Consider the following 21,161-nt stretch of genomic DNA (forward strand, 5'->3'; position numbering starts at 1 on the left):
AAGCGTAGCGTCTCTATGGAATGACAGAGCAGAACACCGGGCAAATCTGAATTAAAACTCATCTTAACGCAGGTACAAAAAGGTCAGCTCATTACTCATGGCACTTCTTCAAACGAGCTGTCTTCAAGTTGTTCACTATGGAGGAGCTTTTATTGGGAAAGCTGGTTGGAGAAAGCACTAACAATGATTCATGGCATTTGTCTTCCCCGCTATGACACCGCATTCCCACTAAGTGCCGAGTCTGCACTGAGCTGCACCATTACAGGGTTTGTTTCACTACAGTTGGCTAATAACTATTTAAGAAACTCGATGAATAAGTTGGTCCAGGCTGTCTGGATACACACCCTATGGACTGTTCAGACAGAAATCACGTGCACATCTTTCATTGGAAAAGCACAACCCACCCGTGCACACTCATGTTCAGTCACACGCTCCAAACACTCCCACATCACAAACAGGAAACCTGCTGCACCCATTAACCAAATACCGTCCAGATCAAACCCTTCCCAAAAATTCAGCTGTGCATCCAGCAGCTGGGTGATGTCACTGTGTGCGAAGAAAGACAAATGAGAGCAAGAAAAGAGGAGCACCACCTTAAAAGACAACTCAGGCTATGCCAGTTCTACAACAAGGGAGTGGCGCTCAGCTCTGACTTAAACACAGGGGAAATTATCGTGAGGTATGAATACACCAGACTACCACCTCTAAAACATCGCCTTACCTCAACTACTGCAGTAATCACATCGCTTCCTTTATTACATAACTCACCATTGTGACCCTTGCCACCACCAGCATGATGAAAAAAGGAGATTTTTCTAATATGACGGATGTTTCCTAGTTGGAAAGAAAGAAAGAGAGGAAAGATCTGAAAACAATTTGCCCAATCCAGTCTGAAGAAAAGTCTTCTCCCCGTCTTTTGAAATGAATATCAGCATATCGCCAGCAGTCTAAGCAGAACACACACATGACAGTTACCTGAGTCGACCGCGCAAAAAACAAACAACAACAGCGCAGCAAGGCCCCAAACCACAGTGTGGACTAATGAAACTATTGTTACTGGGTCAGTTTAGCTAGCTGTCTTGTCTAGTATTACCCTCAGAGGATAAGAGGCTGGGTGAGTAGAGCAGAAGGGAGAGTTCAGACATGAGTTAGCCATGAGCAAACAGGGTGCAAGCTTGCTCTGACAGGTAGCACAGCAAAAAAAAAAAAAAAAAAAAAAAGAAGAAGAAGCCATAGACTGACGACAAGTCATCACCCCACTGCTGATGCAAACTGGCTGGCCTGCACGCACACATAATTCATATGTGCACACACATCTACTAAATCTTTAAATACTGCATCCATAGACACAATAGTAGAGCTCCTTCAGAGGATTAACTCTGTCAGCACAACACATACTTTAGAACCTCAACTCTCAAACCTTTGCTATAAACGAGTAGGCAGGTCTAAAAATGAGTCCACTAATGCTGCTCATCTGCAGATACTGAGTGGGACCTGATCTTTATTTTAACTATATGTATTTTCTTATTTACACACATTTGCATGCCAGCTTTTGATGGCTTCCCAGAATGCTTTCTATCATGACCTCACTACCCAATAGCAACAAGTCTCATCGGTCAGCATGATACAAGACTGTATCAATTAAATAGTGTGGAGATGCACACTGTAGCCATGACAGATTTCTTCCAGTGGTTCAGGACATGTGTGTCATGTAACCATAAAAGTACAAAAAACCTCAGCAAAACAGCATCAATCTTCCATTTGTTGCATGTTCACTTAACTTTCCAACCATTTGGTGGCAGGTAGGTGATGTGAAGTCAGATTAGCAGAGCTTGTTTGCTCAAAGTGGCTGCCTGCTGCTGCTGCTGCTGCTGCTGCTGCTGCTGCTGCTGCTGCTGCTGCTGTTGCTGCTGCTGGCAAATGGGTTAATGCAGTGAGACTAAATCACACAGTGAGACTGAGGGCTGCAAAACCAAAACACTGCTCTAAAAGAAGCTAAAAAACTGTACAGAGCCACAGATTGAGTCTTTGTGGGTTCATCACAGCAAGCAATGCCTTTCACACCACAGGTAGTCACTGGTAGTTAAAGGTTAAAATGAAAAATATAGTTCAGTGTGTCCTGGTTGATGATTGTATCGGCTACTGACAATGGAAGAGATAACTGTCAATTTTTGATGCCACTGCCATTTTAAATTGTTGTTTAATCATTTATTTTTTTGGCAAAATATATTTAAAAATTGTGTAAATATCTTCTGCTGTGGTAATCCATCTGCATTTAGAACAAAAACAGGCTATAACCTAGCACAGGTGTACCTTCACAGGTGAACATGTGCTCCCCAGCACCAGCTGCCTCTCAGCTCTGTCTGACTGCTACTGTTAAAACACTGCTGTGAGGTCACATTTCAAGGAGGAGTGTGGCTAACTAGACTGAAAAGCATAATGAACATGATGTTTGTCAGCGTGAGCCGATCCCCTAGATGATCTGATCTAAACAGACTTTGTTCTTTGTCTTGACAGCAGCGCTGCTCTGTGAACTGCAAGGGAAGGTAACGTTACACAGACGTTCAAAATAGTAATCATCTCCTGTAAATAAACTCAGCTGCTCATTATGTTGTGTTGTTACCATTATCGGACCACAGCTGCCACATTACACCTCCTTCTTCCTCACACTTGGAGAAGATGATATTGGATCCTATTATTAAATTAGATGCAGTTTAATGCGACTGAGACTGTGATGTCATCTGTAGGCTGCATTATAATCTCCATCGCTCTGCATCTTATAAAAATAAAGGCAACTGCCAAACACTAGTGTATATATGGTATACTATATCTATGCAGTGTATGTATGTGCATGTTAGCATATGTACATGAAGTGGGAGGGGATGGGTGGGGGTAAAGCCAACCTGGTTACATGTTAACGAAGCTTAACATAGACTGAACTGAGATCGTAAATTCTAAGCACCTATGAAGTGGCCTGATGCAGAGATGAACACAAAATCAATACAGATAACTACTGCATCAATTCGCAGTTGAGTCAGTTGTACCTTTGAGGCCGGTTCGACTACCGCGGGCAGGTCTGGAGGAGCCAATCCCTGGATCTACCTCTATCATGGGATCTACCGGATCCTCGTCGATGGTCTGTCCCATGACTAGAAGGCCCAGCCGTTTCATGCGAAGGAGCCGTGGACCTGTGTCCCTGAACACGGCTCCCCCGTAGTCGATGGGCCCCTCTCCTGAGATGACAGTCGGAACCAGGTTCTTCAGAAACTCCATGTTTGACAAGACTTTCAGTCTTTCACTCCGGTGTGTAGTCCAACAGCCTGTGACGTGCCCTTCTCCCGTACAAACTACCTGTCCGTCTCATCTGCCCCACTTACAGATAAGCAGACACACTATTGTACAGATCCCATCTCCAGCTACTACCTACATGCAGCAGTTACACACTCACTCACTGTCAAGGCCTGTGAGGCCCTTTACAGACCAGCTTAAGGTAGACACCACCTGTCAGGCTTTCTTAAGTTGTCTGGACTAACTAGTAGAGGAGAAGCTGTTCACTGTAGCTACCGATGTGACTGACGGAGAAACTTCTTACGCTGCAACGTTACCTGTCTGCTCACAGTGAACGCAGAGAGCAAACAGACATGGCACTTTTCATGAGTAGTGATGTAATTGCGAGTGGGCAGGGCTATGTTTGAGTGCCAGGCACTATCTGGGGTGGGACTAGAACATGTTCCACAGGAGATAACACAAGCCTGGGCCACCAGCCAATCACAACAGAGACGACACAAGCCACACCCTGCCGGCCTGTGTTGCTCTCCAGTGAACGAGACGACCAAGAGCAGGAAGAAGACTGACACTTTAAGAAGAGGGAAAGCTCTGCGGAGCATGCTACACTTGCTTGCCTGCATTCACTGATAGCCCTTATCACTGTCGGAGTGGTGTTACTTGTTTGCATTTGTAGACAAACACAAATGCTTGTTTGCTTTCTTGCTAACTTGCTAATATAACAAGAGCACTCCTCCCCTTGCTTTCACTCCTGCTCGACTGTGCTGAGCTATTATGAAGAGAAGCAGAATGAGCAAAGTGATGGGGGTCTGTGAAACGGGGTGATGACAGACTGCTGCGCTCTGCTTGGCTGCACAGCTTGTACCTGCAGCAAACTCAAACCCTTCCAAATATCCGTGGCTGAGGAGTGAGAGGGACTATACTGTGCTGACTCTTGGAAAAGCTCACTGCCTAAAGAAATCATCAATTTGCTGTTCTCTGGGACTGAGTGCAAAAATTAATATGCCATCCAAGCACCAACAAAACCAGTGTGCAGCAAACTGTTTAAACATCTTAAAGATAGGCCTTTTCTGCTAATTCATCATAACTCTGCTCCACAATAAAGGAACTGGACAATGCAAAAGAGCACAATACATACTTTATCTTGCTCTAATTAAGACTTCATTAAGTAGTTTGATTTTGCAACAGGAATTAAAACTCCACTTTGCAGTCTTTAAATGCTACTTTACATCGTCATGTTCTGGGGAGTCTCAGCAACCCAGTCACATACAACTAGCTGTTCATTTCCTGCAGGAAAAGGTGGTTATATGCTACCTGTCTTACACAAAACAGCAGCAAGCCAAAGTAAACAGGAGGCCGGTCAAGAAAGCTGAGCCTCTAGCAAGTTTAAAAGTAATACTTTTCCAGAAGGGGTGGTTGAAATAAATGGAATATGAATGGACTTTTTTGGACATTTGTCAGGCGGTAATGGGATGGGATGCCAGTGTGGCTGTGACCAGATGTCTAATTAGATGATATTGTTAGTTAACATTACAACGTGAGAAGCAAATAGGGTCGTGGCTGCACTTCTATTTGTTGGTTTTGTAGCACTTTTGATCCACATGGTCAAAAATTCAGAATATGTACAGTCAACATTAACATTATGCTTTTAAGTGGGTGTTAAATATATTCAAAGCAAAATAAGTGCAATAAGTATATTCCAGTTGCATGGCCAAGTGACCATCTCCTTCATAGGGAATTATTTCTTAGGGTTAAGATACTAAGATCAAAATGCACTGTGTGTAAGATCAGTGAGTATGCTCAGAAACTTATCAAGGAAGAGCTTACACCCAGCGTGTGAACATTTTTGTGAGATGACTGTGATATTGTTTCAGCATCCAAACTATGTCAAGAGCCTCAGAGGGGATGTCAAATGAAAATACTGTACAAAAACAGTTATTTATTCATTTCAACTATGCTTTTTATGTCATTTATCCAGCACCAGGCCTTGCCTGCAGAGTAAGCACAAAGTGGAAGAATGCAATGATGAATGCAGTGAAGCAGTGTTGCAAAAACTCTGCCCCCTAGAGGCTGGTGAGCAGAAAGCACACCCAGCAGCACAAACTAATGGTTGAAATCTACTGACAAGCCCCAAATTGCTGGAAAAAAAAAGAAAACACTCAGCAAGATTTGATGGCAAAACACCAGAAAGCTTGTTAGGCCTGGACTCTGGCTCATCAACACTTTTGCAAAAAGTTGGACTCACTCCATTGGCCCAAAGCTGTCAAAATTTTTACAAATGGACTTTTTTTTTTATTCATAAAACTTGTTTCAGGGTAAATTCCTCCCAAATCTTCATAATCCACAGAGAAAGTAGCTAATAAATAGAAAACAACATTTTAGACCTACTTATGAAAGGACTGGGCTCCAAGGATCACAATCTTAGTTTAAGTATAAAGTAGTTCAAACACTACTACAAGTGGATGTGTCATCCATTATCATTACGTACACCAAATCACGGCAAGAACTGACTGTCTGATCTCTCATGTTATTGCCCAGCTGGTGTGAGCAAAAAAAAAAGAAAATAAATAATCTGTCAGACACCAGAGACAAAGAGAAATTTTGCTTGAAGTTGCAAGGAGAGACATTTGCTGGGACAGTGCAAGACTGAGGCCGAAGCAAAGATGCAGAGAGGCTGAGGCAGCAGATCCTGGTAAGAATCACTAAATGAGTCAGAGCGAAAGAGAGAGGGGCATGACTGATGAGGCAAAGATAGCCATCACCCGGCCTGAGCGCCACAATGGCCAGTGGAGGCAGCTGTGGTTTGCTGGGGCCAGGTCTGTGGTGCTGTTGAATTTGAACAATACTCCTGCACAGGAGGCCCAGATCCCAATCAGCCCAGGAATGTGGAAGAGGAAGCTCTGGGAACAATGTGCAGCGTTCCTATGCCATTCTGGGTCCCACCCGCCTCTGCCTTGTTCTGCTTTCAAGCAGGAGAAAACAGGAAAACTAGTGGGCTGGGGCCCAGAAGTCAGAGTCCCTTTTGCAGTCAGCTGGGGGGGGGGGGGGGGGGGGGGGTTGGGGGGGGGGGGGGGGGGGTTGGGGGGGGCTGACTGGTCAGTACACTGTCAGCACAACCCTACAGTCAGGTTGATCAGTCTGGGTACGCACACATCTAAACTGCTACTCCACCACTTGATGTCAGTAAACAGTTTGAGGTCCATGTCATGTAAGTGGAATATCAAAACAATGTTGCCCTCTAATGGTGCAAACAGCAATCACACTATTGAGGCTACAATCCTGCCTCGCAGTGCAGCTTAACCTGAAGTTACGAAGCCTTAAAGCTACATTTTTTCTCATGTCTGTATGCAATAACTTTATTTGAATAATGTCTTTAACTTATTTACATTTATCTCAAATACAAGTTTACGATTTGATTCCCTGCTGAAGCCACTGAGTTACAGCCAGTGTCCTGGCTATTCAGCTGATAACACGTATTCCAACCCAAACGAAAATGTTTATATATTCAATACAGTGTGCATGTGCGTGTACCAGTGTGTGACACAGCCAACACACCACTTGAAAGACATGCATACATCTGTCCAGTGTTCAGCATGGAGACAGTGCCACTCTTTTGCACTATGCTACTCACAGTTCTGCACTGTAACGTATCCTGACCTGTCAATATCAGGTCACAAGCTCACACAGCGTATGTCAGTTTTCAGCTCTTGTCTTGCTAAGTTAAAGAGGTTTACAGCAATAAGTTTTACACAGTGTGATCAAACGGGCTGTCCAGGAACAAAATCTCACTCTCTAAGAACTTCATTCAGTGTTGAGTCATGGTTCATCCAGAGTCCTGCTGTATGAGGACAAATTCTCCCCCTCTGCTCTCGCTTACCATACACCTTCTGCTTCTCACAGCCTCCATTTGATCGCTGCTACTCTTGCCCTTCTACTTTCACTTCTAAGGTCTGTGAACCTACATGTAAAGTTTGCAGGCATTGTCTTTAAGCTGCAAACAGGAACAAGAAATGCAACGTTCAACATTCAACACTCGGACAAAGACGTCAAGCTGGTCCTGCCCAGTCCTGACTGACAGGCAACCCGCAGAGAACGTGGCTGTCACTGCTGAAGAATGTGAGAATGTGACCTGACCAGACCCTGCACAGAACGATCCTCTTCTCTGTCCTGACCAATTATCTTTCTGAGATGACGTCCGTCCCCCAGAGGCCACAATAATAAGCAAAAACAGTATTTAGAGGAACACACCACTGTAATTCAACCTCACAACCTTCAGCTGTTTGCTCAAGCATCATGACTTAACTGCACACGTTTTTACCCTTTAGTTTTGGAGGATGCTGACCAGCAACAGAGATGCAACTAAGGCTCATATTCATGACAGAGTAACATACTGGGTATTTTTGGATTAATGATTTTTAAGCCTAAACACTATACTGCCAAAAATGTAAACAAAGGTTGACAACACAATTAGCACAATGCTACATGTTACAAAATATATGACATATGGGCATGCAAGTTTTACACAAACTAGTGTAGTAAGTCACTGGATACCGCTGCTGTGAAAGCTGACAGCTAAGCAGACGTGCTTAACTCGTCCATGTGTGCTGAAGTTTCAAATTCTCCCGAATATCAATAAGGGCCCAGTTTACATGAGGTGACCATACACACACAAAACCAGTGTATGATACAAGACATTGAACATGGGCTCAGGCTGTGTTGGACCATTCAAACAGGCTATTGCTGTGCCATCGTGTTCAGACCGCAGCGGTAATCTATTCATCATTTTCCTAAGTTCTCCTTGTACATCAGTGATATGACAGAAGATTCTTCAAGTACCAGTTACCACTACATAGTGCAGTCAAGTCCCGTTTGGGAGGGGGCAGCTATGCAAACCATGATAACATGATGTTAATAAACATGAGGCATTCTGCTTCTTGGTTTTACTACATTAATCAGTGGTGACATACATGCTGCACACCTGTTTCTTCCTCGTGAGAAGAGCTTTGGTCTGTGCACGCTGCGAGGAAAGTTTACGACACATCATCATTTATCATCTGATTTTCATGTTGAATTTTTCGATGACTGGTTAGCTTATTTATCGGGTTGTTTCTTTGAACTGACAATAATGACTCATAATGTTGATCCATTCATGTGATATTCAGATGAATACACACACATAGTTGTTATTTTGCTGTGAGCCAAACTAGCAGCCTCTGCCTCGCCACGTTAACAGTCTATGTCACGTTATAGGTCTGATAAACAGACATTATACACATACGTAGCACCTGTAGGTGTAAACTTCTGACCTATGTGGATATTCTGTATATATGCAGACGGAGCTGAATGAAGCTGTCTTTACCTCATAACTGCAGCGTAGACAACATTTATTGACAGAATACAAGTGAAGTTATCCAAACAGCGGCAGAAACTAAATCCCAGCTAGAAAATAATTCTATTTTTTATTCCGCTGCTACTTTCAGAATTCAGCACAAAACAAAGAGATTAATGCAACACCCTGTTCATTCCCACAGTACTTAGCTCACAGTTTCCAGCAAAACCTAAAACCCACCACAGAGTGGTACACTACTCACTTAGCCCGTGTGACGTACCTTAAGGCCATAGAGCAGGGGCTGCAACTGGAAAGAGAAAGGAGGGTCCACGAGTTCACTGCACAAGATTCTGAAACAGAAGGCATAGAAATGATGTCTTCATGAGGAGACAGACACACCAACCTCCTCTGCTATTTATCAGTGAGCACAAAAGATCCTCTTTAAACCTGAAATTTGAAGCAGATCCAATTCAGCTTAGACTGGACACAAAACATTAAACGAAAGTCAGTCTGTGTGGATTATTTCAGTCACTTCAACATTCCAGTGACAAGATTCTGCTTTTTCTAAAGTTACGTTTTTTGTCAGTGATGGTTTGCTGTGATACAGAGCAACATCCCGCGTAACGACAGAGACGTAAATGCGGAGTGCTGTTGGACAGTCCGGTCTTGGTCACAGCAAAGTGATAGGTCGGCCTAATGTTGGCTTCAGCCTGGTTTGCTCTGTGCTGGGACAGGATTAAAACCTCCTCCTGAGCAGAGTAATAATCTGAAGATTACACACTACATCCAAGAGGCAGTTACATAAGCGATCAGAGCCTCCAAAACTGTACTTTCTTTTCAGTTTATCAGCATGGTGGGTGAAAGCGGCTCCTTTTATAGTCAGGTAATCTCATATGCAGTCATACAGTCATTGTTACTATCAGTCTCAGAGAAGAATATAGCCTATTCATATCTTTTTTAAAAAAAAGTTAAGCTAAAAAAGAAGCAAAATCCAGTGACAATGGACTGGCACGCAGAAGAGATAAGCACAAGAGACCAGAAACATCGAACCATTATCAAACAGTGTAGTGTAACAAAGGAAGGAAGAAGAAGCCACTGAGTCACACAGCAGCCAGACAGAGAAGTTGAGGTGTGAGAACTTCCACTGTAGCACTGTGGACAGATGGTGAGAACAGGTCAGAGCAGACATCAAGTCAAAGAAACACCAAACGAAACAAAAACCTTAAAGGCCCAAAAGTCATGTTGCAGCAACGCGGCACATGTCTTTATCCCACCCACCACAAACACAGCAACATTCTTAGATGCAATTACTTGCTTCTCACGCTGACAGACCTGTGAATAATACATCTGACTTCCTGTTCCAACTCAGCAACTCCAAAAAACGAAAAAGTGTGACCACAGAAAAAGGGTAAACCAAACCCTGCGCACATCCTGAATGCTGTAGCACAGCCACAGACTGAGCTCGCGCTCTATATTTAAGCTCTCAGACACACACGTTTCTCTGGTAGTGCCAAAACATATCATAACTCAACATAGCTCGTTAATTCTTAACAAATTGGTGCATTTGCAGATCTCTGTATGGTTTCGGGGTTTAAACATTGTACATTTTGCTGTAACTGCAACATATGGGAAGGGCTAAAGGTCAGGAGAGCAGAACTGATCTGATCAATGTTTAACTGCACTTCATTTAATACTGCCCTGCAATTTCCAGCACGCAGCAAGGATGCTGTAAATAGGAGGCTGGCACCCAGGAAGCAAGAGATATCCCTGACAAAGGCAAGATTGTCCCATCTCATTTCACTGTGTTCCCTTCAGCTGTCTGCCACATATCGACTTCCAGCAGTCCTGTGCAGCGTCCTTCGAGCTCATCTTAGAAATGAATCACAGTTGCAAATGAAAATCTTGAAAACAAACTCAAGAATGTCTAAAGCGCTGTATTCGCTGTACTTGTCTTGAAGAATTTGGGCCAGCTCGTATTCAGAAATGGGCAGTTTGCGACAGTAAATTGGACAAAGGGGGAATAGCCTATATCTGGCTCCCTCCAATGCTAAATGACAGGCCTGGCCCTGTCATAATCACTACCTCTTGAGCGGAAACATTACTGGCTTCTTCCGACTGCGAAGGGAAGTGCATAAACAAACACCTTTTTGCGTGTTTCAAAGGATATTCTTCATATCTTTATCTTGCTCTGGGGGGGACATGTATAGCCAGAAAATACGAAGCATTAACGTACGATGAGTGGATCTAAACATGGCAGAAACACTAGCAGCTCAGCTGAGGCCGTCTTGAGGGCAAAGACAGGGTGGTTTCTTTGGCGAAGGCAGACCCAAACATCAATTATGCTCCAAACGCTCTCTCCCAAAGCCAAGGATAATCTTCCTCAGCAGGGCTCAATTATAGGTTATTTCTAGCTAGACTCAGGCCTTATTGTGTGCTACATTACGCCAAGTCCTTCAATGCAATCAATGAAAAGAATGCCTAAACCTTGTAAATGAGAACAAGTGATGCTGCACTCCTTGTACAGGGATGAGGAGACTTTTGGAAGTTAGCTTTATGAAGGTCAGAGAGATGGTGACCAAGTGCTGATTTCACAACACGACCAATCATCGCTCATCACCCACAAACACAGAAACGCGAAAACAGCAGGTTGAAAACAAATCATTTTGTTAACCAGACTTATGTAGGCTGCCGAACATTACAAAGTGACCTCATTCATCTTAATTTTTGTTCTGTCACGTATTTTGGAACAACATCACCACTTTCAGCCATTCACCAGCTCATTAATATTTTTACCATCATAGGGCCGCAACTAACGATGACTTTCACTCTGGATTGATCTGCTGATTATTTTCATTATCAGTTAATCATTTAGTCTATAAATTATCAAAAAAGCATAAAAAGATGCTTGACACATTTTCCTAGCGCCCAAATGGACATATTCAAGTTGCTTCATTTGTCCAACCAACAGTTCAAAACCAACAGGCTGTAATTTACTGCCATAAATGACAAAGAAAAGCAGAAAATCCTTAAATTTAAGGAGCTGGAAGCAGCAAATGTTTGACATTTTTGCTAGAAAAATGGCTGAAACAACCAATCGATTATCAAAACAGCTGCCAGTTTATCTTCTTTCCACTGACTCATCACTGCAGCTTTATCTTCTTCACAGGAAGCCTTCATTGTAGTATGTGAATTTCCCACGAACAGAATGAAAGAGCACAGCCATGCCATTAAATCCTAAGTGCTCTAGAGATACAATTCGCCTTGGGTTCGACGCTCAGTGCAGGCCAGCGCAACCATAAAGATGGGTTCTACCACACAGAGGAATCAGTTAAAGACAACATTCAGTTGAACGGCAAGGTTTTCAGCCAAACTTATGAGCAGTTCCTCCAAGCCTTATTTGTTCAGTTGTCCAGTTAATAATTTAACCATGAGCAAATGTAAACACACACACAGACACCTGGATCCAACCGATCTGTAACCAGGCCAAATAAGTGACAGCTGATATTCTAAAATTGAGAGCTCAGATAATTTTGCAGAAGGTCAACCAGGATTTCCTACAGGATGGGCCCATTTAGAACCAGGTTAACCCATGAGGTCGAGGGGCATGGAGGCAGGTGCTGAACCTCCAAAATATTTGTTACAAGCTCATTTAAAGAGAGACACTAGAGCAGTCAGACATATTAAGGCAAAGGTTTTGAACAGGGAAAAAAATCAAATAACAAAACAAGCTGGATGGACAAAAGCTGCTTGTATGCAAGAGGCCAGTAACATGACACCTAAAAAATGTGCAGCAATCAATAGCTGCAGCGAGTTCAAACATACCAACAGACCCCACAGCAACCAACTTTTTGAAACAACAGCACTCTAAGATCAAAAACCCAAATTAAGAATTGAGTTATTTTTGTATTACATAATATTTTTGTAGCCACCACTGAAATGCTGAGTTAACAGTTAATCCTTGCAGGGGGCAGCTTAGTGAGGGGCCACTGTTGGGGCACTTTACAGAGCTTGGTTTTTCATCCACATACTCTTCAATGCCATTAATGTCTTACCAGATTAATCCGAACACACTAATTCACTGGAATTATGGCCCAGATAATCACAAATAGATAGTGATCTGCAATCTAGGGGGATTCCCTCTAGTTTGTGCATGTACTAGAGAAGACACTACACATCTGCACTGCTATCAGAGGCTTATCCTGGCAGGGATGAAGCAGGCATCAGCCATTTGCAAAGACTGATGATCTAGTGGGCCAGGGCAAGGACAAAACTGCACAATCTTGTGCATAAAAAGCTTAAACTATGTGTGCTACTTCCTAGCAGTGCCACTGCAGCAGACATCTGACATGGTACACTGCAGCAAAATCAAACATTAAATGAGCAAAAATGACATTTAGCTTTACCGTCCTTTAACTTTTATATGTGAACATGCACAACAAAAGTTCTCACTGCTGAGAGCACAGTCCACCCACACGTGGGTCCATGAGTGAACACAAAACGACTTTTCTTCTGTCACTGTGCCTTCGTCTGAAATAGTTTGGCCATCTCCACCTCCAACCGCACAGCAGACCGACCAGATTCCTGTCTGTCTGTATCCAAGTGCCACTGCATGGGTCTCTACTGCACACGAACAAATGCTTTATTGTATGTCAGATGCACTCTGAACAAGGAGGATGAAGTCCTCAGAGGAATGTTGGATGCAAAGATGACAGTTGTCTCACTGTTGTGGCAATGCATAAGCACCACCATGCTCAGTCCCTACAAACAGACCACCTTTTAAAGTGTGACTTCAAACAAACAAAAGTGCTCTCTTACATATAGCTAAGCACAATAGCGCAGCTTTATTTCACTGTGCCCCAGATAAATCTGGTGCATTACCAAAAAAAAAAAAAAACACTAGGTTCACTCAGTTGACTGTATGCGCGTGGTTATTTTGATACTGCAGGTTAACATACCACACAATTTTGCTGACTGACACGAACATTTTTTTTTTTTTTTTTAACAACAAAGACAAAACTGTGACCAAAAAGAGAAGCACGTTCAAACTGAATAGCACACAGTAAGGTAACGTTCATGGTAGCTTTTAGTTAGCAACTAGCCTGCTGTTGATACTAAAGCAAAGTGCTAATGTTGAGCAGGAGGCTAGCTAGCAGCAGGAGGAGCAGCAGCAACTTGATTTAGCTGACCAGCCAGTTGTCAACTATAAGTTAACGTTCAACATACTAACGTTCGTATGATAGCAATGTTAACAGACCAGCTAGCTATTTGGCAGTGATAAAACTAACGACAACAGGAATCCGTACGGCATATACGACTAAACTTGCAGGGCAGCTAGGCGATTAACTCACACTAGCAGGAGCCAAACTCCTTCTTTAGCATGCTACGGCAGCCAATTTTGGAACCACAGTTGGAAAGCTAACGTTAACCTCAACGGCAAAGTTAATCACGGAACTTGACGTACGACAACGTTAACTACATTAGATAGCAACCGCCGTGTCCTCAGTTACTTCTATATTCGTTAAGCTGACAATACTCACAACTTTTGTTTCCTCTCCCTTTAGTTGAGCTAGGTAGCTAGCTTGCAGACGTTCTTTTCATTTGCCGAACAAGCTTCAACGTCCTGGCCCTCCTCCATTGGAAGGATTTGCGTAGTGGTGTGATTTTTTTTTCTCAGTCTGTTTCTGTGTTGGGAGAGCTCCACTGTCAGAACAGTCGGCAGCCCGTTTGTCCCGCCTCCTTTAACGCGATTGGCCGAGATGGTAGACGCCTACATGAAATGCAGCTTTCTATTTCACCAAAAACGTGGCAATCCCAAGAAAACGACCTGTTGATTGGATGACGTCTTGAGGGTGACGTTTGCACGGGTGCACTTTCCATCCTATCCGGCGTACACCGAATCTTACACGAGTAGGCGGGTATTCGAAAGAGCCGATCTGCAGTGCCAGGTGTGGGGCCAAAGCCACGTTTGGAGGCGGCAACACCAACATATTTTGTCGCGCCACACTTGGCTAAAAAAAAAAAAAAAGGCTTATATTAAAAACATAAAGCACGACTTATACATACTATATTGTTAAAATACTAAGTTTTCAAACAACTCAGCTCCCTGTTGGCATCTAATAATACTTCCTGTATTGTGTGGTCTCGATTTGACTGCATGACTGAGATTGCTATAAACTGGCAAAAACCCAGTTGCATTGTTACTGGTTGTTTCTGCTGCATTCAACGCAGTCGCCCATGTTATATTATTAGACAGGCTGGTAAACTGGGTTGGATTTTCTGGCACAGTCCTACATTTGTCCACTCCTATTTGGAAGATATTTGTAATAACACACAATCTAACTCTTATTTTGCATTTATTCATATTTAGGCTGCTCTACTTTAATGGTTTCCCTGAAGGACCCTCCAAAAACAGTCCCCACAGGCCATTCAGAGCACAGCTGCTTGAGTTTTTACTGAAACAAAAAACTCAAAACTCATGTGGCTACATGTGTGTCAGAGGATTGATCTTTAAATACTTTTACCTACTATGAAGCTCAAAGGGCCAAAATACACCTTTGATCTGCTTCTGTATGAACTCTGCAAACTGAAACCAGTTTGCTTACTCATCAAAAAGTGAAATGAAACCTGGTGAAGCAGCTTGAAGTCTCTGTATGTCCCATCGTGAGGTTTGTCCTGGATATGTTGTACATACAGTACCACAGGTTTACACAGTGTGGCAATACAGACCAACTGTTCATAAGAAATGAGAAAATATCATTAGGTAGGGCTACTGACGGTTATCATAATCAAACATACAGACCATTTAAAGGAACAGACGTGTTTGTACGTCACTCTGTTCTGTGATTTTTAGGGCTATAACTGCCTCTTTAATTGTTTGTTCACTGGATGATTAGAAACCTAAAGGAGCTTGTTTCCATCACTCAAACAGCTGAAACTCTGCTGACACCCTCTGCTGAGATACCACTCCCCAAACCAATGGCGTATTCATTGTGTATCTGTCAATCTGTTAACATAATTTACTCATTAAAAATTTGATTTATGTCAAATATGCTGTTGTTTTTTTTTTTGTTTCTTCAGTCAATATAAGCAAATATGAGAATACAGAGGATGGTTATTGTTATAATTGTATTAGAATTGTTCATTGGTAATAATGCTAACTTGTGAAAATGAAAAAGCTTTATTCCTTTATTGCAGTACCTACAGGAGACTTTGTACACCTGCAAAGAAAGTGGTACATGTCCAGATAAAACTGGAACAAAGTCACAAACGATCTATGGCTGAAAGGGCAGCAGCTCCCCCTAGTGGCCTCTGTGTGTGGTTTCTCCTGGATGATGCACAGGATCCCAAAACAGTTTGCTTTAGACAAATGGATAGATGGAGCCACGCTGAGAGCCAGTCCTTCTGTGCCTCTGATGGAATTAATAAACATCATATTTATATTATTTTAACACAAGTGTACAAAGCTCTACATGGGACTTACAGACAAGAACTCAAATACTTCAGCGTCACATATTGTTAATTTTCATTTAGGATTTTTACATGTCTGTGAGTACTTATGTAGCAGTATTCTGTATTAATCTGTCATCAGAGTTGTGTACACTATATATGTTTGTAATTGCTCTGTCAACATTTGATCCATTTACCTTTAGATTTTAGCTTCTTCTGCAGGTGCAGCTTCAGCTTTTTTCTTACATTCTTCACACACATGGTGGCATCTGTTGGGGTAAAATCTGGTCAGTGACATGCAGAGGCTTGAGGAAATTTTTCATTGTTATGTATAATTTTAATCTATCCAAGCAGAAGTGTTGCATCACAATCACAGATTATACTGTTTGAATGGCTTGTGGTGTAATATTGATGGTCAGCAGAGGCACAGCAGGAAATAATTAGTGTGGCTTTTGGTTTTATGTTTATGTTAAAATCATATCTTCTTCAAATTATTCCTCAATTATCGCTTGATCATCACGCACTCATAACTGTTATTACTTTAACACAGCATCACGTGTCTAGACGATAAGCCTCAGCCATGACAAAATGATAACAAGCAGGAGTTTTAAGGACCTTTGGTCACTACCAAAGCGAGGGTATTCCCCACCTGTGCCCACGACCAGAGTCCTTAAACGGTCCAAAGCGACCTCCCTCAAACCAGGGTCCAAATCCTGGTTTATCCCCAGTACCAAGCGCCTGAAACTTGCTTCGACAAGTTCCAACATAAGATGCTTTCCCCACTGCAAAACCAAGGATCCCCGCAACTGAAGAAAAGAATCATAGTTAGGGTCCAATGATTGCTGAGGGACTGTTCAAAGCATATACTGAGACACTGAGTCCAACATACTGTACGGTACACACCTGCTAGTTTTGGAAAGGGACCAAATCGCTGCGATGATTTCCAGATGCCTGCGAGGAAATGAACTTGAACTCAATCCAAATGGGATGATTACAAAAATGACTGCTTTACATGTGTCATGGTGGTGCGCTGGAAGAAGAGGGTTTGAAAGTCAGTGCTTTACCGTTGTAGATGAGACCACCAGTGACAGCCATGCTGCCCAGAGAGAGGGGAAGAGCTAGATGAAGACATGAAATAAAGCCAAATGAGGCAATAGTCTGCTGATCAAAGCCATACAGTAAGAGACATATGGAGACATACTGTGGAAACACCACAACCCCCCTCCCCTCCCCTCCCCTCCCCTCCCCTCCCCTCCCCTCCCCAGCCAGACTCATTCAGCTCCTGTCATGGACTGATCCTCCCATGCTTGGCTTGAGCTCAATCTGACTGAACTTTGCCCTGTGAAGTAGTAAGACTCAACAATTCGTCCACTAAATCTGAGAGCAACGACGGGACTTCCAATTCAGGAAGAACTGACTGTTGTAACTGTGCAGTCAAGCTGGCAGCGGCACAGCAGATGGAGGCTAAAGACGATAAAGTGTTGACACATAAAACATGGATCACTTCCAGCCAGTCAGCCAAGCTAACCCTGGCAGTTTATGCTGTCAACCCGGCCACAATATTTTCTGTCCTGCGTGCTGCTTGTTGTGGTGTGTGAGCAACATTCGTCTCGCTACAATACTGGTCTGACAGTGGCATTACAGCTGTGTGGGTGTGCATAACTGACATAGCTCTAAATCCCTTGTTAGTTTTGTTACACCTGTTAGAGCAGGTCATTTTTAAGGATTAAGTTGGGTATACAGTGACCTCAGAACACACCCCTGCCCTCCTCCATCCAACCTAAACTTGAAACGGGGTCTAATCAGCCACAGTAACTGAGACAGCACAGTCAGAAAAATTCACTGAATTCTACGGAGTCCCGGAGTGGACATACAGAGGAAAAAACATAAGGTGGTTGCGTTTTACAAATGCCATAGAGTATACACTACATTGAATACCTAGTTACAAGCACATTCTATTCTATCCTTCTGTAAATACTCTTTTTATAATCTATTTTTTGCTGTTTTGTGTATACTTATAGTTTCTCGGTATATATATTTTTAGTTTTTTTTATTTTGTCTTTTATATTTTGTTTTATATATGTATTATTGTTATTATTATTATTAATAATATTATTATTGCTTTTTTTCCCTCTCTCTCTTCTAATTTTATTCTTGTAAGGAGCACCTGCAACAAAAACAATTTCCCCTCGGGGATCAATAAAGGGATTCTGAGTCTGATTCTGAAAAGATATAAACACGCAACTGCGGTGCGTCTCAATCCAAGCGCAGCCATCGTGCGTAATGACGCACGCAGCTCAATCATCAACACCGTTAGCTGTTAACTGAATAAATAAATAGCCATGTGCCCGCTGTTTATAGCATCAGCCTGACATAAATCCTTCACCAAAACGAACCTCTGTTGATCACAAAGGCTCCACGCAGTCTGACAAACGCGCGTAAAGACGCAGAAAATCTTCCTTTTCCTGACATCTTACCGACTATCTTATACTAACCTTCTGGTCTGAATTAGTGAAAGGTCCGAGGTTAAATCATGAGCACGATTAACTTTGAATGTGACACAGCAAACCCGCGGACAATGTCTTGATAACATATACAGACAGCTGGCACGGAGCTATTTTTTGTCTCGGGGATCGCTAACGGCGTTGTTGACAGAGTCGTTTGCGTCTTTACGCACGGTGGATAAACGTGGATTGCGACGTACCGTAAATATTGACAGCCTTCTGTATACACTTCTCCCTGCAGGAGTGTAACCAAAATAGTATTTCTGTCTATGGCCACTCCGAGGCTCCACAGAATTCTTTACCAAAGATTAAAAAAACAAGCACCGAAAAGAGGTCCATAAAGTGTGCACGAGGCTTCGGTGTAAATGTAACATGGCAGTGACCGTTAACATGTTCCCATACGAGGCTGTTTAGAGGTCGCTGTGAATTCAACAAAGAGGAATGTAAACACAGTGGACATAACAGGGCGTTGATGGAGGAGCCCTGCCCCACTGCCTCCACTACAAAAGACTTGTGCAATACACCTGGAAGAATACACTCTGGCCAACGCGGTGATCTTTGAACGAGCTTGTCCGTTTGCTAAAATGATGAAAAGAAAATTAGTAAGAAAACATGTTTCTACTGAGAGTGTACCTCTGTACCAGAAGCTCTCCTCTTGGCACTCTTTCCAAATCCTTCTCACATCATCTCTGTGGACATGGCGCTCACTCATGGGGCTCTGTGCGACACAGAGGGCAGAGCAGACATCATATCTGCAGCACAGCGGCCTGAGAAAACTCTCATCATCCAGTAGAAGTTGTTAGCTGCCTCTCACCTTCCACTCCCCTTTCACCGCTGCCGGAGCGGAGGCAGCAGCTTCCTCTGTCTTCACTGTTCCAGTCTGTCCAGATGCGTCAGAACTCATGATGCAGGAGCTTCCAGGAGTCTAGTTTGGACCTGAACTGGGACCTTTCTGATGCTCGTACACTACCACTGTCTCAGCGTTTGATATCTGTCTGATTATAATTGCTGCACCCTGCACTTTCTTGAGAACTCCGCCTCCCTTGAAAAAACAGGCGCCGTCCGTTAAAAGCTGTTTCAAAATAAATCAAATAAGGCATAAAGCAGGTAAAAAAAAAAATGCTTCTTAAGATGGAGAATTCTGAACGAAAAATATAATTTGAATGTGCATTATGTTGTATTTATTATATATGTTACGAACGGGCAAAAACTGTGTCATGCAAAAATGTTTTTTTCCATCTGTCTCATGAGATGAAAGGTACACATTGTGCTTTAAAGTATTCCAGTATAGGGCCACCTCTGTACATCTACACCTCTTATAGGACACACCTTTATTTGAAGTAGTTTTGTGTATTTTATGCCATTGCTTGGCAGAAACAAGTGTGGGCAAAGGTAGAAATGGCTCATCATGAGCTTCTAGTTTTCATGGTTTGGGCAGGTCTTCTGAAACATATAATGTACAACACACGCATACACATATGTTGCTTCAGCATACTGCTACGAGCCAAAGGTCAGAGACTGCTTGTATCAAAGTAACAGAAGAATGGGACGTTCAGGTCAAAGAATGGTTTATAACCACTGATAAGAAATGTATAGAGCCACAGCTTCTCTAATAATGGCATAGATTCGCTGTCTTGTTCAGAAACATTTTGGCAGGATTGCCCAGTTCTTGTTTAGAAATTTCACAATTAATTTCACTGCTGAGCATTAATTCAAGCTCTCTTATTTCCAAACTGTTCATATTTTCTTGTCTGCAAAGCGTCCATGCTGAAGAAGTGGCCAGCAGAGTCAAAGCATGGCCCAGCACACTGAACGTTCAGTCAAAGGTCAGCCTCTTTGAAGCAGTGCAACCAGTGGCACAAGCAAAGAGCAGCAGGTATAGTAGTTGTAGTTTAGCATAAAACATTTACTGTTTAAAAGTACAGAGGTTTATCATCAAAATGTACCTACAGTATCAGAACGCTGAATTATCCTGTCCAGTAATATGTGATTATATATCATAATATTGGATTATGTGTTAATGCATAAGCAGCATTTTAATCGTCTGTGGCATTGGCAAACTACCTTTTCTGGACCCTCGCCCCGTATTTTTATTTTTTTTAAATAAAAAATCAATGATATCACCAGAGATGTCTGTGTCCAGTAAAATGAGGGACTGAAGTGGTTTTAGCCTTTTCTCTGGGGGTGTAGCAGTCCCTTAAGGAAGCAAAGCCACATGGGACACAGCGCCACCAACTGGTAAGATAAATATCACTTTTTAACATGATGAAGTGTAATAACTTGACAGAATATATTTATTTATTTAGACATGAAATCTGTTTTTTTTGTTTTTTGTTTTGTTTTGTCATTGCCTCGGGGCAGCATTGTGCAGTTACATCCCTTTTGATCAGGTAATGTCATGTTAAGAGTGGAGATGTGCTTGGTTGCACAACCCCGATTCCAAAGAAGTAGAGACGCCGTGTCAAACCTAAATAAAACAGAATGTGTTAATTTGCTTTTTGTCATAAACTCAATTGAAAACAGTACAAAGTCAATATATTTAATGTTTGAGCTCATCAGCTTCATTGATTTTTGTAAATATCTGCTTATTCTGAATC

General features: G+C 42.5%; 2 protein-coding genes across 10 annotated transcripts in view; both read right to left on the reverse strand.

Moving 5' to 3' along the window:
- Positions 1-14,274, reverse strand: part of fryl (furry homolog, like) — a 66,768-nt gene extending 52,494 nt beyond the window's left edge. For 7 of the 9 annotated variants that reach the window (XM_070961583.1, XM_070961574.1, XM_070961576.1 and 4 more), the window contains exons 1-2: positions 3,045-3,568; positions 769-834 (exon numbers count right to left, since the gene is read on the reverse strand). In XM_070961583.1, coding sequence (XP_070817684.1) covers positions 769-834; positions 3,045-3,273 — 295 coding nt within the window. In that variant the 5' untranslated portion in view covers positions 3,274-3,568. Of the gene's footprint in view, positions 1-768; positions 835-3,044; positions 3,569-8,894; positions 8,965-14,151 lie in introns of those variants that run through there. The other 2 variants (XM_070961580.1, XM_070961577.1) reach the window with 2 other exon arrangements.
- Positions 14,275-16,218: 1,944 nt separating this feature from the next.
- ociad2 (OCIA domain containing 2) lies at positions 16,219-19,636 on the reverse strand. Its single transcript, XM_070961113.1, has 6 exons — positions 19,379-19,636; positions 19,198-19,282; positions 17,125-17,178; positions 16,964-17,011; positions 16,710-16,866; positions 16,219-16,329 (listed from the first exon to the last, which is right to left on the reverse strand). Exons 1-6 carry the CDS (start codon positions 19,466-19,468, stop codon positions 16,260-16,262), a joined length of 504 nt encoding a protein of 167 aa, XP_070817214.1. The 5' UTR covers positions 19,469-19,636; the 3' UTR covers positions 16,219-16,259.
- Positions 19,637-21,161: the final 1,525 nt, after the last annotated feature.

This window comes from Chaetodon trifascialis, chromosome 4 (assembly GCF_039877785.1).
Source record: "Chaetodon trifascialis isolate fChaTrf1 chromosome 4, fChaTrf1.hap1, whole genome shotgun sequence".
NCBI lineage: Eukaryota > Metazoa > Chordata > Actinopteri > Chaetodontiformes > Chaetodontidae > Chaetodon > Chaetodon trifascialis.